Source organism: Trichosurus vulpecula, chromosome 7 (genome assembly GCF_011100635.1).
Source record: "Trichosurus vulpecula isolate mTriVul1 chromosome 7, mTriVul1.pri, whole genome shotgun sequence".
NCBI lineage: Eukaryota > Metazoa > Chordata > Mammalia > Diprotodontia > Phalangeridae > Trichosurus > Trichosurus vulpecula.
This window is the reverse complement of record NC_050579.1, coordinates 1855191-1873003: the sequence shown is the minus strand read 5'-3', so window position 1 is coordinate 1873003 and position 17813 is coordinate 1855191. Positions and strand designations below refer to the sequence as shown.

The window sequence follows — 17813 nt, the reverse complement described above, 5'->3', positions numbered from 1 at the left end:
CGATTAAGTGTATAGTCTAGAAATAAGCAAGGCAGAGTTAATCTCTGAATTTGAACACTGAGTCCAGTCCTGAATCAGATTGTTGGGGATGAAATCGGGCTGCTGCTCCAAAGCTTGTTTTAATTGTGAAAACCTGAACTTGACCTTCAAAAGCCAAGTCCCACAGAACCCCTGTTGTCTTTCAGCTGGTGTTGGGCTTCACTGTCCAAATGGTTTACTAATTCAGTCGCTGCTTTGCCTCACAGAATTGGCAAAGGCTGATGATCTCTCATTAACTGGGATTCTTTGATGATTCTTTCTCTTTGGGAGAGGGGGTTGGGTGAGAGTTAACCTATGTTTTTGCATTTGAATCGATAGTGAGTGGTTGCCACATCACGTGGTCCCTTCAATTTTTTCAATGGTCTTTTAGGAAGAGCCAGTGAAGTGGAGGTGGCCAGTGAGAATGTGGACAAAGTGGGGGAAAGCCCGGTCTTGCAGCCCCAGGCGGATTCTGCAGAGGCAGGTGTGGACACAAAGGCCCTACCTCCAGATGGCAATGCAGAGGCAGAAAACCCCCCGCAAGACCATACCATGGTGCCAGAAACATTAGCCAAGGATCCAACCCATGTGCTAGAGACTCATTCTGTCCCTGAAAATTCCAGCGAACAGGTTGAACCCGGAGAGGGTGGAGACAGACTGGGGGCTGGCATAGAATCCAATCACCTCATTGATTTAAAGAGTAATAATATTGATCAGAATCAAGAACCCGCAGGGAGCCCTTATTTTCCAGGTGATGAGATTAGCCAGGACGGGGACAGTTCCTTAGATGCTCAAAATGAAAAGAAAGAATTAGTAGAAAAGCAGAAAGAGGGAAAACCAGAGGAAGAGGGCAGCAGGAAATTAGCTGAGGAAGCTGATCTTTTGGGGACACCAGATATAGAAAGAACAGACACAGGGATTGAGGAACCAAGTGAGAATCATTCAGAAAGCTTGCTTGAAGGGATGGAAGCCAAAGACGGGACACAGGTGAACACAGAAGCAGACAGCGAAAGGGCTGAAGATGGAACAGTTAGTGGGGATGAAAAATGTGCAAATCTCACAAAAGGGGAACCAAATACAGAGGAAGCAAAGCAGTTCATAAAGGAGGAGCCAATCCAGACAATCCTGTCTTCAAAACTCCAGAGCAGTCAGCCAGAAAAAATGGGCAAGAGGGTCATAGTGGGCGAAAATGAATGCTCAGAACAGAACATGCCCACAGCTCAAAGAGAAGGCCAGAAAGGGGAAATATGTGACTCTTCATCCAAAAAGTCCAAGAACAAGAAAAAGAAAAACAAGAAGAAAAAATCACCCCCTGCAGACTCTTCCGAAGACGTTAAGAAAGAGTTGGTCTTCCAAAACACAGAGGAGGAGGAGGAAGAGGAAGTGAAGTTGGAAGCCAAGGATCAAGCCCAGGACACTCTTGGCAAGGGGGCCCAAGAGGAGAAGCCAGAAACAAGGACCAATCTCGAGGAATACGTGGATTGTCCAGAAGAAGCCAAAGCTGACTTAGACGACAACCCGAATCAGGAAGTTGATAAAGCCAAGACTCCTGAAGGAGGCATAGATGGTGACAGCAAAGTATCTGAGCTTGACGATGATGCAGCCCATCCACTGGGAACTGGTGGCAAGGGAGAGGTCAATTCCTCAGAGGCTGCTGAGGCTGGAAGCATAGGAGAAGCATCCATCCCTGCCAAGAAAGCAATAGAGCAAAGCCAGATATCCAAACTGGAGAATCAAGGAGCAGCGGGCAGCAGGCCTAAACACGAAGATGTGCCATCATCTCCTAGTGATAGTCCTCCCACCGAGACTATGGAAGAAAACTCTGAGCAATCAGATGAGCAGCCAGAGACAGCTGAGGAAGCGTTAGAAAGTAATAGCCTAGATAGTGATGAGCTTGAAGACCCAGTGGGCAGCTCCAAGGCAGAGAGCAAAGAGGACGCCCAGGATAGGACCAGTAAGGGCAAAGATAAAAATAAAGAAGAATGCACCATGTCATGAGTCAGGGCAGGAGGCTCATGGCAGCTGTTGTAGTGGGAAGACAGCTGGAAGGGAGAAAGGCACTTGGCAGAAAAAGTCATATTACAGGAAAACATAGGGGTTTTCTCTCCTGGTGACAACCCTAGAGTCTAGGTTGGTCTGTATGCACTGTGTGGCAATCAGTGACCGAATCATTCTTGTTTAATCTTTTATCGGGTTCAGTCAATCATTGTGTTTGTCACCTAGATTTTAAAGAGGAGGCATGGCTATACTGCTATGAGCTCAGGTTGAAAGAATGAGCAGAGAACCAAATAACTATTATTAATGTTCATTGCTTTAGTTTCCAGCTCCAAGTCAAGGCAGCCTCAGCATCCTTAATTTCTGCTCTAAGCCTGTAGACACATGTGGCCGTGCTTGGTCATGAGTGACGCCATTTTATTGTAAAGACCAGACTGCCCTTCACCTGTAACTGATTGATTCTCACTTGGGTTTGTCTCTAATTCCAATGTCTTCTATTTATCTATCATTCCTAGTATATTTATTTTAATGGGCACCTTGTGACAGATACCACAGCTGATTTCAGGGCAATAAGCTGCCAGATAATATTTAGGTCACTGAGTGATAAGGTTTGTGCCTTATGGAAATGAAAGTTCATTTAGACCAGTGAAGCTCAGATGCCTTCAAGACCTGGAGGAGTCTTGAGGTCAGATCACATCTGGACGTGCTGACCTAGGCACTTTACCCTCGGTCAAGCCTTGGGGGCCATATTACCAATCATTCCTTGACATATAGAGATATTTTTTGTTTGTTTATTTGGAGGGGGGAATTATTCCATTTTATGTGCACATATATTTTATATACAGCGCTACTGAGATAGATGGAGTTTTTTTTTCCTAAAAAAGATATTTGTTAAATTCATTTCCTAGTACTTTTAATTTCTAGCAAGAGCACATTTTTGAAATGATAGCTTACCTTGAAGATATCCTTGATCCTTTTGGCTAATCCTCTTTGAGTGTCTAACCTTCATTAACAAGTGCTATGCCCAAAGTTATAACTATCACTGTGCAGATTCCTAACCCCTAATGAGCAAGAGAAGGTGGAGACAGTTGAATCAGTCTTGACTGCCACCTGCACTATCAACCCAGTTTTGCTGGTACGTTCAGAATTTGGTCTGCACACAGGCCCCTGTGTGTTTGCTGCATAATGAAATGTTCTTTTTAGATGTTTTTGAATATTGAAATCAAAGTGTATTCACACATGAATGTCATTGCCTTTTATTTGGACATGTTTATGTGGTTGTTATAGCTGTTACAAATCATTGAATACAACCAGACCAAAGTTTTATCAACATTTGAGGTGTATATGATAAATTTTGTATATAATTGAAATAAAGACATTTTATAATTTTAAAAGACTGTGATGCACAATCTTTGTAACATGCATAATCCCTCTAGGACTAACTAATATTTGCTTCTGTGCTTCCGCTGTCTCCTCCCACATTCGCCGTGTTGTCTTCATTAAAAATAGATGCATTTGGAAGCCGATTCCTTCTGGCCCCTTACTGTTCTATGGATGTGCCATCACAAGGAAGGTGTTTGTGGCCATTCAGGTGTGTGGTGGGGTTGGGGTTTAAGTCTCTATTCAAATGGTCTAATGTATGTGAAAGTATTTTGTAAACTGTAAGCATCATACAGATGTGTGTTACTTACTTCATAGCTTCTAGGGGAGGACATTGAGGAAATTGGTGAGAGGAAGGAGGACTCTGGGTCTCTTCCTGATGTCAAAACAGCAGAAACACTGGATTGGCATAAACAGACTCATGTGAAAGGATCTTCAAGGGCCATGACGTGGACAGGCCTGACTTTTGGAGAGCTAGCTGCAGTGGGGCCATTCAATCCCACTCCTCTTTGAAGGGATCCCTCCTCCCCTTTTTAAAATTTTATTGATGCGCTTTGTTTTCATGTTACAAACATTTACAGATTATCATTGCTCCACAACAGGCTTCTTGTGATGAAGCAAAACTAACATTACACTGACCTTACCTGAAGGTGTGTTAATGTTCCACATCTGGAGCACCTTCCCACCACTCTATTTTTTAATGGTTTCATTAATTTACAGAAATTATTTCCTTTTCTTCCCACTGACCTCATTGGATACGTACAATAATACACATACGTCTCCTTCTGCACCCAAATCTGTCACCTCTCTGTCATGGATAGTATATTTCATCATCATCATTCTGGAGTCGTTGATCTGTCAAGATGGCAGTTTGGAATTGTACGCAGAAAAATTAAACAGTGCGTGCCCTTTGACCCAGCTGCTAGGCCTGTATCCAAAAGAGATAAATAAGTAGCAGAAGGTTTTAATGTAGAAAAATATTTTTGTAGTGGCCAGAAAGACCAAACTGGAAACCAAAGCCATGCCTGTCAGATGGGAGATGACTTTACATGGACGTGACGGAATCCTACCGTGCCCCGAGAAATGAGGGAATAGATGAAAGACTTAGATGAACCAATGCAGAGCAAAGGGAGCAGAACCAGCAATTACTATAACGTTGGTATTCACAATTTTGAAGACTTTTATAAACTGATGAGAATGAGATGGGCAGAACTGGGAGAACAATTTACACATTAATAGCAACCCTGTAAAAACAAACCATTCTGAAAGCGCGTTTGATCAATGTGATGACCGTCCATGAGACCAGAGGATAGATGGGACATCCTACCTACCTCCTGACAGAGAGCTGGGAGGTCAAAAGGGATTTTCAAGAACACTATTCACTCACTCATTCATCTAATGTGCATGTATGGATGTATACTGTATGCAGGGCCTTTTGCTAAGTAAGAATGAGGATGGTTTCTGTTCTTCAGAGATCTCCTGTAGCTGGGGGGCAGAGAGGCAGAAATGAGGAACAGCTTGGTAAGGAGGGACTGGTCATATGAATCTTGAAAGAGGAGTCAAATTTCAATGGAGTGTGGGGAAAAAAGAGAAGCAGAGATAGCATCAGGAAGGCCCGATACAGCTTTGGGGAAAGGTCCGCAGCCCACTTGGCCAGGACCTTGGGTGGGAATCTGGAAAGATAGGAAAGAGTCCAATTATAGAGGACCTGAAGTGCCAGACTGGGCATCTGGACCTGATTCAGGGGCCACTGGAGAAATCTCAATGACATCTGACCATCATGATGCGTGAACAGAGTCTTGGGGTAGGAAGATGAATCCAACCAGAGCAATGAGGGAAGACTGGAAAGGGAAGATTACTGAGGAGGCTGCTGCCATAGTCCGGGCAAGACGGAAGGAGCCTTAAACTAGGACCATCCATGGGAATGGGAATGGAAGGGAGGGTCAGAAGCTAACGAGGCAATGGGAACAATCAAAGGGACAGGGCAGTGACCATGACTCCAATGTGAAGGTGACAGAAAAGGAATGAAAGGTGGCACCAAGAAACCATAGCATCTCCAAGCCAGACAGGCCCTTAGACACCATCAGCCAGATGATCAATCAAATGAGATTCTATTTGTAAAGTGCCTAGCACAGCACTTGGCATGCAGCAGGTGCTTAATAAATGTTTATTCCTTTCCCCCTCTCCATCTATTCCAACTCAGGCCTTACTAAAAATCCCCTCTATCACATGCCCCTCAATAAGTAAATAAATTCCAGTACAGATAACTGACTGAATGATGGTATTATGAACAGAAATAGGGGAAGCAGGAAGAAGAGCCCCGAGAGGAGGTCAGTTTGGAACAGGTGGTGACAGTAGGCAGGTAGCATCATGAGCACAAAACTCAGGAGTAAGTTGGAACCTAGAGATTTGGGAGCTGTCTGCATCAAAAGGATTTGTGATAGGCCTCAGGTAAGAGTTCTTGGGGTCTATGGATGTATGTGTAATTTATATTTGGAAAACTATATTTCAGCATGGGACCAAGGCCATGGTGGACTTTTTTATGGAAGAAGCTCCCCCCACTTCTCAGGGAGACAAGTAGTCTAAAGAGATACCAGAAATTTCTTGATTAAAATCCAGGCATTGTATGCAAGGCCCCAACTGGACTATAAGACTGTTGAGGGCAGGGATGCTTCACTTTTGTCTTTTTCTCCCAAGTGCTGAGCCTTTCAGAGCCCAGCAGGTGCCTAATAAATGTTTATTGATTGATTGAAAGGCCGTCCTTCCAAGTATATTGGCACCATACACACATTTCTAAAAAATTTGGTTATCTGTTTTCCCAACTTACAGCAGACTAGACGTAGTTGTCGTATGCCAGTAAGGCACAGGGACATCCCACAGCCACAAAGGGACCATGACGCATGGAGCACAGAGTAGGAGCCACCTGGCAGGGGAGGGGGGCGAGGGCATCTCTTCGGTCACAGGCTTTCCTGAGGCAGCACACTTTAGGTGCTGGAGCCCCACACTCAAGGAAGAGGGACCCCTTCCTTGCTGCGTGATCCTGAGTCATTTTACCCTCGAGCCTCCATTTCCACATCCCCCAAATGAGAGGGTCATATGTGCTCAGCTCTGACACTCCCTGGGTGACCGTGAGTCATACAGAAAAGTGAAAATGTGTCCCGGGTTTGGATTTTCTGTTTTTATCATCCTCTTCATCACTGGTGCTTCTGCATGACAGGCAGGGAACCTGGGGATCATTAAAAGGGCATGAAGAGCCCCCCAGTCCCATTCTCTACCCAACCCCCCATCCTCCTAGTATAAATTTGGCAACATTTTAGCTGTGTTCCCAGCTAGTGATCCTCCCTTGGCTCCCTGGCACTTTTTCTGTCATCTAAAGATTTGCTAAACACTTCATGTAAATTATCTCATTTGAAACTCACAGCCTTGGGATGCAGCTGCTCACTATCTCCCTTTTGCCTCAGAGTCTCAGTTGAGACTCAGAAGAATTACATCTTAGGCAGCCTGGTATAAACAATTAGGAAGAACTGAGTTCAGATGCTGACACCAGGCTACATCGCCTGTTTATCTTTCATTTCCTTGGCTGTAAAACAAGGGAGTTATTTGGCTTCCATAGCCTCAAGGTCCCTTTCAGAATTAAGTCTGTGACCTCTGATTCTATTATTTGTCCAGGGTCACACAGCATCACAGGCAGGAAATCAAGGTTGGCCATACCAGCTCTTTCTCTTGGGTACCCAAGATCTGCTTGGCTTCTCACCACCTTGCATACAGTCGGCACTTAATATACCTCTTGTGAATTTATTAGACCTGCAGGCAGATCCAAATTCATACTCTTCCTTCAGAGACAGATGAGAGCTGGGTAATTATGCTCCATGGCACCCAATGAACATGTTCATCAGAGATCAAAGTGGGGAAGTAGAAACACCCATCGTCGGTTCAGGTTCAACACCGTTAATGCTTGGTTCTTGCCACCAAATGCAGGGCACTTTGAGCAGTCCAGGTGGTGGATTAGCCAGAAGCCATTTATTTGCTGAAGATGGTTCTTCTTGGGCACATGAGAGTCGTTGACACAGTCACACTCGGGGCCTTCACACAGGGAGTCTCCTGAGACATTTCTTTACTTGCTTGGTTTTCCTGTCACCTGGTTTAATAAATGTTGTACAGACAGTTGGAAGCTAAAGATTATGTATCCATGAGAAAAGACTCCTTGGCTAAGGAAGGCTTGAACCTGGCTTTCCTTATTCCTTGAGTTGGCCTGTGCACAACTTAACTCACCCTGTGTTTTGGCTTCTGAGAGGGCACTTCCCCAGGATGGGAAAATTTACCAGGCTTTGCACAAACACAGTCTCCAACACAGCTTGGGGTGGGGGTGAGGAGTCGGCCTGGAGAAAGGAGAGCTGGTCCAGCTCATTTCCTTTCCTGTCACGTGGAAATGATGAGGGCTGCCTTGCCTGCCTCACGGGGTTGTTGTGAGGAGTAATGCTTTGTGTAAACTTTTAACGTGCCATAGAAATGCAGGCTGGTACTGTTCTTCCTGTAGACAGCCAGAAAATTGCTATTCTGCTGTTCAAATTAACTGTGTTCTCTGGCTGACCTGAGAGAATCCTGGAACACCTAGCCCTCAGCTCTGATGCATCCTGGCTGTGGGACCCCAGGCGAGTCCCTCCCTCAGTGCACCAGATTGATGAGAAGGGCAGAGAAGGTGCCAGCCCCCATTGATAGGAGTGGCCAATGCTTATGCCCAAAGGGCAAATACACCATAAAAGCACTAGTTATTAAGTATGTGTGAGAGAGGGACAATGGGGAAGAGAAGCTCCACAAGCCTCTGTGATGATGCTCAGCTGGGATTCCAAGTGGTGTCTGTTCACCTTTCCTGATGATATTAAACCATGAAGCTTGTGAGATTTTGTGTTGCAGTTGTATTTGGCCCTAGAGTTCTTGCATGCTAACCCAGAGTAGAAGACTAGCCTGTGTGCGTGCAGCTGGATGCTGCCCCTGCCGTGTCCAGCATGCTCGGGGACGCTGGCCCAACATTCCCATAGCTGTACGTCTGTTCATTCATTCATCCTGTCTGTGACTTCATTCGCTGTGGTACGTGCACCCATAACTACCTTTATCACAAATGTCGCTAACTTGCATGATCATTCTTTTCCATTTTTACATTATCTGTGCCAAACAAGGCCCCGAGCCGACTGAGCACTGAAACCTATGGTTTGTCTCTTTTCCTTTTTAGACATTAGGCTGAAAAACCTTGTCGATGAGCGAGAATGCTTATTAGAACAGGTAACAACATTTTCTATGACTTCATGTGTTTCTGGTCCCACCCTCTTCTGCATGATTCCTCCCCCGAACAAAGAACAGCAATCCACATCAGGCAGAAAAAAATCGACCAGCTGCTGCCCCCCCAGAGTAAGCGTTCCCAGAAATGTGCCCAAAACAGACTGTCTGTGGTCTGAAAGCAAGGGTGATGTCGCGTTCATTCGTTCAACAGGTCTCAGCTGTGATACTGAATCTGGCCGCTGTCTCTGGATGACTGCCCAGAAGGGCTGCCAATTTTTGGACAACCTGAGGCTCCACGGGCCCAATGGACCAAATAGTATTATTCTGAACCTGTCCCATGCTGAGGGTTTTCTTCCTAATAAAAGACTGACAGAGGGAAATTTCATAATGCCCCCAAATGATTCACTCCAGTGAAGAAAAACCTTCCCTCTCAGCAATTCTGTGTGTGTGCATGTATGTGTGAGACAGAGACACAGAGACACACAGAGAGACAGAGAGACACATCCAAATCAAGTGTCCCTGAGGCTTTCTGTACATGAGAGATGTTCCTGAGGATGCAGGCCCTTCGTCACCCCAATGGCTGATGGAACAGGGAACAATTCCTGTAGGGTTCATTTAGATTACTGCCCTTTTAAGTTTGGTGAGAGATTTCCCATAGCACTAAGGAAGGAAGGCTGCAGTCCCCAGGATTCAGTGAGATCAGAGGATCTGACTCTGGTTACGAGAGGTCACTTAACCACCTTGGATCTCAGCTCCCTCCTCTGCAAATGAGGGGGTCACCCTAAGACAGCCTCTGAGTTTCCCATCCTGCACTAGACCTCTGATCCCATGACCTTGTTCTGGACCTGTCATTTGTGTTCATTCATTCAACCATCCAATATTGTCTGAGTATTTAATGTGTAGAAGCCAGTCAGTGACATTGGTTGGAATTGAGACATGGGAACTCAATGCCCAAATCTACGATGGCCAAATTAAAGATCTAGATACAAAGGGGCATAGGAGGGCCCCTCTTTCCTAAAGATTAGCAAAGGTGTCCCTAAGTGACTTCTCTGTCTACCATCAACCAGCAGATTTCTTATCTATTTCTACTGAGGGATCTTAGTTAATGCAAGATGTACATATACACGTGCAGAGATAGACATATACATGTGTATGTGTCTCTACCGACATATGTACATATATGTATATCTGACGTATAGACACATTATCTACCAGGCTGGGGCTCAACATGGCCCATTTCATGGTCAGCTTAGTGAATGAAGTGCTGGGTCTTTAGATGACTTCCTCATTATCCCAGGCAAACCACTCAGACTATTTTACTCCCTCTTCATGAGGCTTTAGTTAAATCAGCTTTGCTAACAGGCTCCCCCAAGAGTGCGTCATCATCTGTGCCTGGAGATCGAGAGCAAATTTAATATGTTGTACCACCTCTTGAGAAGAGTATTGGTTGGTGTTTGTTTCTAAAAGAAAAATTGTGGGGCCACATTTATTTATAGTTTTTCCAGTCTTGTATCATATGAAAAAGATTGAACTGAGTTCCATGAAATCACACAGCAGAGCCATGAAGGCGCATCAGAGCGAGACTGAACAGTTTGGCTTTGGATTGGATACGCTAAATTGACTTATCTTTTTTTATTGAATTCCAAGTGCATTGATGCAGACTTGATATGAAGAAATTAATGGATGGATTTGGGTTTTTCAGATTAAAAAGCTAAAGGGGCAGCTGGAAGAAAGACAGAAGAATGGCCAGCTAGAAACTCTGAGGTCGGAAGACGACATCTTGGAAAACGGGACAGATATCCATGTACTTGATCTACAAAGTAAATACCGGCTCTTCCTTAGATAAACCATCGTCTGGGTTTGGGTTGCCCTTGGGATCTAGGAGATTTTAAAAGAGAATCCTGGGCCCCTCAAAAACAGGCCTGGCAGTCGAGAGAGAACCCCCAAGAAGAAGTAGCTGACTTAGTTGATGCTATGGTGTCTTCTAGGTCAGCCGAACCTGGATGGGTAGGAAGGTCTTGTTTTACGATAACTTTTCCACACCAGAGGCACATCCTGAGGGTACCATTATGTTAGCAAAGAGTAACCAAATTAACCCACTCAACAAATTTGGCAACAAAAATGTAAGTCATTCACAAGAGATGATGTGGCAGGCAGAAGAATTCCATGTTTGCTCACAAAGCTCCTCACATCCAGGAAATCTCTACTTAGGCAGTGTGAGGGTATGGCCAGAGGATGTGTGGTCTCTACAACATGTTCAGTAAAGCCTAGGGAAGCACCCCACTTTGGGGAGACCCAGTTTTTATATTGAAAAACATGGTCATTTAGCCTACAGACAATGGAATGTACGGAAGGCTAAGAATAAGGGGAAGCAATTGTGGTTTGTGAGGGTTTTAAAAATTCAAATTCCATCTTGGGGTTGAAATCTGAATTCTCAGCAATAGTCTTTGAAATGCTGGTTGAGGGTGTGAGTGATGGTTTTCCCCATTCCGTTGCTAAGAGTGGTCATGGCTTTTAGAAAGGACACTCCTGCGCTCACAAGCACAACAGGCGTGAACAGAAGAGCTGGTGGCCAGGACACATGCATTCTTCTTTTGGAGGCAGCTGTAGCATGGGGCAGGCAGGCAGGAAGGTGGTGCCACAGTACGCAGAGTACCAGGCCTGGAGTCAGGAAGACTCTTCCTGAGCTCAAATCCAGCCTCAGACACTTACTATCTTTGTGACCCTGGGCAAGTCACTTCACCCTGCTCAGTTTCCTCGTCTGTAAAATGAGCTGGAGAAGGAAATGGCAAACTGCTTCAGTATCTCTGCCAAGAAAACCCCCAAATAGTGTCACAGTGAGTCAGACATAATTGAAATGACTGAACAACAACAAAACAGCATAGTGGAGAGAGGGCTTGACGTAGAATCAGGAAGACCTAGGTTCACATCCTGCCTCTGACACTATCCTTGTGACCCTAGGCAAGCCACATCACTTCTCTGGCCTCGCTGGCCCACTGTGTAAAACAACAGTTCACCTAGATGACATCCAAGGTCCTGTGTGGCCCAGCATGTGCAGCCTCCAGTTTCAAGTCCTGTTAGCTTATGGAGTCAGAGGTCAAGGTTCACCGAATTGTCAGACTGACCAAGAAACAGAAGTGTGGTCCCAGGGAAGGAGGGAGGGGCCAACCCATTTAAGTTCTGGGAGGTTAACACAGCTGCTTTCTCTTTTTCTGTAGGGGATGCCAACAGACAGATCAGTGACCTCAGATTTAAACTTGCAAAGTCTGAGCAGGAGATCACTGCCTTAGAACAGAATGTACGTGTGTGCTTCTCAGTGTCAATGGTCAGACCAACTTTGAAATCACCCGGAAAGAGCTGGAAAAGGAAGATATGACTGGTTTTCCTTTTTAGAAAATACCTGTTTTAGCAGTAAATACAATTGATGGAGAGTGGAGGTGGAGGCCTGGAAACTGAGTTCTCTGGGGTGAGGGATGGTCACAGGTAGTCACAGAAGTCCAGGGAGTCAACCCCTGATCAATTGAGCCATCAGAGGAGAAGGCTCTGGCTTCATCCCCAGCAGGCCCCAGCCCTTGCCTGTCCAGGTCTCCACCTCTCCTTGTCCCACCTCCCTCAGTCCTCTCCAGACTCTGCACATTGCCACCAGAACATTTGGCTACTGGGGTGGGGGTGCTGGGCCCCCCTTCCACCCTGGCCACTTATGTGGACGAAGGCAGAACTATCTTTCCCTCCCAAGTTTCAGCCAGACAAATTTCCAAAGACCTTTTACTAACAAAACTAATAGGAAATGTTTAGAGAAAATGCTTACAGAGTACAGGTTTCAGATCCGAGCTTACATCCAGCCATAGGTGGATTTGGCTGGAACAGTTAAAGCCTCCCCTGCCTCCCCAGCCCTTTCTTTCTCGAATCTGAAGGACATTGTTCTCAAGTGCGCGCGCGCGCACCACACACATACACCATCTTTGGTAAGGACCTTGCCCCCCTCACTGGGCCTCAGGCTCACCAGAACCAGGATAGCCTGGCTGCTTGACTATTCACGTAACGAGGATGAGGGAGTCACTGACTGTTCTTCCTGGGAGATAATGGACCACCAGGCCTTGCCATCTCCCCTGCCTCTGTGCCCTCCAAACCCTGGCTTTCATCTGACCAGCATATGTAAAGTTCTCACAATATGCCCCAGTTAGATCAGGAGAATGATTGACTCCATATTCATGACACACTCACATCAACTCCCACCCTCACCCCCCAACACTCCTCCTCCCTTCTGAAGTATAGAGATAACATATCCCACCCCCCTACACTTGCCTTTTAGAATGTGTTCAGATACACAAGCTTCCTGGGTCCCTTCAGAACAGCAAGGCTCCAAGCTGCATCAGCATTGGGGTACCATGGGCTCGGTTATCAGGGTTGCCGGGACCCTCAGTCCTTGTCATTGTCAGGCAGGGTCTTGTGTAGAACATTGCATGAGATGTGCCGTGTCACCTAAGAAAATGTTCGCCACACACACCCCAGTTTTAGGCCACTCACTGCCTTTGCTTTGACTATTTCCCAAAGCATGTTTGTCATGAAAACAGCAGGAGCCTCAGCTAGCTCTTGGTGACTGAAAAGGGGAATCAGGAAGGACTCGTACAATGACCGAGGCATCAGTCAACGAGCATTTATCAAGCACCTGCTTTGTGCCAGGCATCGGGAGGCACAGCAGATACAGAGAATGAATCAATAAATGAAAGAAGAAACATGTATTAAACACTGCACGAACTGCTGGGAATTCAAACAAAGCCCCTGCCCTCGTGGAGCTTAGAGCTCACGGGGAAGTCAGCACATACAAGGGAGGGCACTTTGGTGCAGAGAGTTACAGTGACAGTGAGAAGACTGGCACACCCTATCCAAGGACAATGGCAGGGATGACTTGATCATGATTCTACAACTGGAGGGGATGGGCAGTGGTTTGGAAAGGGTGTACACAGGGTTATAAGGCAATCAGCAAGGATGTTGGGAAGCGGCCAGAGAACAGAGTGTGAAGCCAAACATCGAGGGCCTGCCTAAAGTTTGGGCTGGGGGGACAGGACAGAAGGTCTACAGTCTAAAGTCCATAGATGGACAGTCATGCTGAAAAACAACAAAAAGCTCCTTCCCCTACGTGCCCTGATGATACCCTGGCTTGGTTTTTCCCCTTCAGGTAATACGGTTAGAGGGTCAAGTGTCTCGCTACAAGTCAGCTGCTGAGAATGCAGAGCGAGTTGAGGATGAGTTGAAAGCCGAGAAACGCAAACTCCAAAGAGAGGTGAGAGCCTCAAGCGGCCCTGAGCTCCTGGGACAGCCTGTCCAACAGGGCTCTTCTTGGTGCGTAATCATCCCGATGTATCAAATGTCATTCTGGACTTTATGAAGGAAAGCAGAGCCAGTAGCACTTAGTGCTTGTTGACTGGCTCAGGGACCCAGGAAGAGAAGTTAGGGTGTGTCTAAGTTACCCATGCACGATTGGGTTGGGGGAGGTGCCAGACCTGAGATTTCATCAGGGGAGGGGGCTCCTCATCTGTCATTGTAGACCAGTGGTTGTTCTGCAACTTCTCTTAGTTGCCTGGGGCACCTGCCCAGGGTCATATGGCCAGCTTGGGTCAGGGACAAGACTTGAACCCAGGGCTTCTTGTCTTATCATACATAAACATTTAATAAGAAATGAAGGGTGCTGTAGGTAGGTTCTGATTCTTGCTCAAAATGTGCTTTGAGGGCTTGCAGATACAATGCACGTCATGACCTCCGGGCAGAGTGGAAGGTTTTGTGCCTGAGATGGAGACACCAGCAATTATTAAGTCCTACTCTGGGCCAGGTTCTGGGGCTACAGAGACAGTGGTGAAGCAGGCCTTGCCTGCCCTCAAGCAGATGACCTGTGGGAATGTTAGCTCCTATAAGCTCCAAGGTGAGGTTGAGGGTGAGGTTGAGGCTTCAGGAGCGGCTTCATGCCGGAGATGGTGCTTACACCGAGGGGATGTGCAGGTGAGGGGGCGGGGCCTTCCTATCTGGGGCCAACCTGCCTGAGCCACCAGCTGTGTGGAAGGGAATGTGGTGTGAGGCAGCTTGGAAGCTAAGCAGGAGCAGGTTATGCAGAGCTTTAAATGCCAAATCAGGGTTTTATATTTGGTCCTGGAGGTGATGGGAAACCACTGGAGTTTACTGAGTAGGGGTGGGGTTGGGCATCACGTGGTCAGATCTTCGCATCAGTGGCTGATTAGAGGATGGATCTGAGTGGGGAGGGATGTGAGGCAGGCCCCCCAGCAGCTATTGTCATAGGCTAGGCATGAGGCGATGTGGGGTGGGGGGTAGGTGAGTGGAGAGAAGGGCATATTCAAGAGATCTGTGATTTCCTCTAAATTGGACACCTGGGGAGAACACCAACCAGGAGAAAAGAGGGCTTACCTAGCATTATTTCAGTGAGCTCATTGGGTGATATGCAGATTCCCAAAAGGACCAATCTACTTTCATTTGGGCTGCTCTTTGCTTTTAATGACCAAATGGACACATATGTCTACATGTGCAGCTTATATCTGTGAACATGCAAACTATCTGTTAATCTGTGAGGACATCCTCTATCGATGATTGCAATTTACCTGTGTCTTAGGTAAGTATTAGGGTAGATGAGAGAGACAGACAGAGACAGGTAAGATTGGATGGATGGATGGATGGATGGATGGATGGATGGATGGATGGATGGATGGATGGACAGATGGGTGGACAGATGGACGGACAGACAGATGGATGGGTGGACAGAGAGACAGATGAACGAACGGATGGATGGAAGGATGGATTAGATAGATTTATTATCTACTCTGTGCTAGGCACTGTACTAATAACTAGGGATACAAGCAAGCAAGGAGGTCCCTGACATCAAGGAGCTTACCATTCTGATGGAGGAAGAAAGCGGAGCTGGAAGGGGGAAAGGGGTGGAGTGGGGTGGAGCATGGCCTGAATGGAGGCGGTGGTGAAGAGGTGGGGGTGACAGTCCAAGATGAGGCATCATGGCCAGGACCCAGTCCAGGAAATCTTAGAGAGCCAACATCAACAGCTGCAGACCCCCCAGATCATAAGGGCTGCACAAGTCTCAAATGTCACAGGGGACTTGGACCCAGGGTTCTTGTAAGCCTGGCACTCTGCCCCAAATGCCATCCCAAGGCCAACTTTCATTTTACAGATGAAGAAGGCAGAGAGAGATTAGGAGACTCTCCCAGCCATCACCTAGCGTGTCTGTACCTCAGTTGGCCCCTATGACCTCTAAGGTCCATTAGTACCACTTTACATCTCAGTACCAGTCAGGTCTCTCTCTGACTGCAAATCTGCCCTCTTCCCACTGCATTATTAGCTGGACTGGATGGCCCCTCAGCTCCTTCCTAGCTGATTGCATGTATGCATGAATGAATGAGCTTCCCCACCAACAAACATAGAGGGATCGTGTTTCTGAGCGACAAACATCTTCTGGGATTTCCCCTTCCCGGGTTCAGGAGCGCTGACGCACAGTTGTGGGGCTCTTGCTTGGGCACAATGCCTGTGCCAACACAAAGTGGTGCCCTTCCCGCCCCAGCATCCTTTGCTCTGTCTTTTTCAGCTTCGCTCGGCACTCGATAAAACCGAGGAGCTGGAGGTGAGCAACGGCCACTTAGTGAGACGCCTGGAGAAGATGAAAGCCAACCGTAGCGCGCTCTTGTCCCAGCAGTGAGGGGGGCCAGACACGGGGAAGGTCCCCGCCGCAGGCGCTGTTCTCTAAGATGCTGCTTCATCCCATGCCTTCCAGAGGAGAAGACACACCCCTGCCCACGCACATGCACACGCGCACCCACAAACGCTCCTTTGTTCCACGGGGCCAGATTCTGGTCCAGCTGCGGCTCCCACCCGCGGCTGCCTGGCCAGCATACAGCCCACAGGTGTTCTCTTTCTTATAAGCACATCGGGCATGGCCTCGGGAGGCACAGCAGCCTTGATCGCCATTGAAAATGGCGCTCCAAGGGAAGATTAAGACTTGACTTCTCTTTTTATTGCATCTTGCTGAAAATTGGTGGGGGGAGGGGGGAAGGCAGGACGATAACTTAATCTCTGAGGAGAGTGACTCGAGTAGTAGTAGCCTAATTGTGCGCTTTTCATACACAAAGCACTGTGGAGCCATAAGCCATTACCAAGCAAAACTCCTTCACTGGGAACGAGGGAAGATGGTGGTCATCGTCCGAGCAAAAGTGACCTTACGAGACTCTTCACAGACAACCAAGGAAGGCTTTCGAAAGGGTTTTTTTTTTGCATCAGTTCAATCATAAGAATATTTGATTTCAGAGTAAACGGGCAATAGCTTCACTGAAGATGACAGCTTTTTATTTGTTTATTTAATCCTTATATTGGGAATTGAAATTAACTTCTTTTAAATGATATAATGTTGCAAAAAATTTTAAAGGCAATTGCAATGTTAAAAATAAAACAAGGCGGTGTTTATGTTATCTTCACTTTGTCCACCAGTTGTCAAGACCAAAGACAGGATGGTTTGCGTAATAGGAATCTACATAGATTTCCAAGTCTGCAACTACACTGTGAAGACAGAGTTTCAGACAAAAAACCACGGGCTGTTTATTTACGGTATTTAGTTCACTAAAGCTGTCCGAGCAACCTTCTCTTCCTCGGCTTTAGAATGTTAGAGGTGTTTGAGTTTGAAAGCTGGCGATACAAAAAGACAGTGTTTTAAAGGAGCAAGGTGGTGCAATGGTTAGAGCAGTGTCCTTGCAGTCTGGAAGACAGTTCAGTTCCTGTCTTCAGACATTCGCTAGCTGTGTGACCTTGAGCAAGTCACTTACTCTGCCTCTGTTTTTCTTCTCTGGAAAATGAGGCAGTGGGCCCTGATGGCTTCCCAGTGCCCCTCTGGTTATGAATCTATGATCCTGTGATTGCATTCACAAAAGTAACCTTTTTTTTTTTTTGCTAGTAATTGAACAGATTGCATTTCATCCATTTTCTATAAATCTATTTTGCTTCCTTCATAGAGGCAGCATGATATGGTACCTAGACTTGAAGTCAGGAAGACCTAGGTTCCAATTCCACCTCTGAGATTCCATAGCTTTGTGGCCTTTAAGAGCTCTGTGCCTCCAGCCCTTGGTCTCCTGAGACTTACT

At 46.6% G+C, this 17813-nt stretch overlaps 1 protein-coding gene across 19 annotated transcripts in view; it reads left to right on the top strand.

The window, feature by feature from the left end:
- The window catches only part of LRRFIP1 (LRR binding FLII interacting protein 1), a 196769-nt gene extending 179622 nt beyond the window's left edge, over positions 1 to 17147 (top strand). For 14 of the 19 annotated variants that reach the window (XM_036769022.1, XM_036769015.1, XM_036769011.1 and 11 more), the window contains one exon: positions 410 to 3407. In XM_036769022.1, coding sequence (XP_036624917.1) covers positions 410 to 2016 — 1607 coding nt within the window. In that variant the 3' untranslated portion in view covers positions 2017 to 3407. Of the gene's footprint in view, positions 1 to 409; positions 3408 to 8623; positions 8674 to 10372; positions 10491 to 11888; positions 11969 to 13849; positions 13955 to 16270 lie in introns of those variants that run through there. The other 5 variants (XM_036769028.1, XM_036769029.1, XM_036769027.1 and 2 more) reach the window with 2 other exon arrangements.
- Positions 17148 to 17813: the final 666 nt, after the last annotated feature.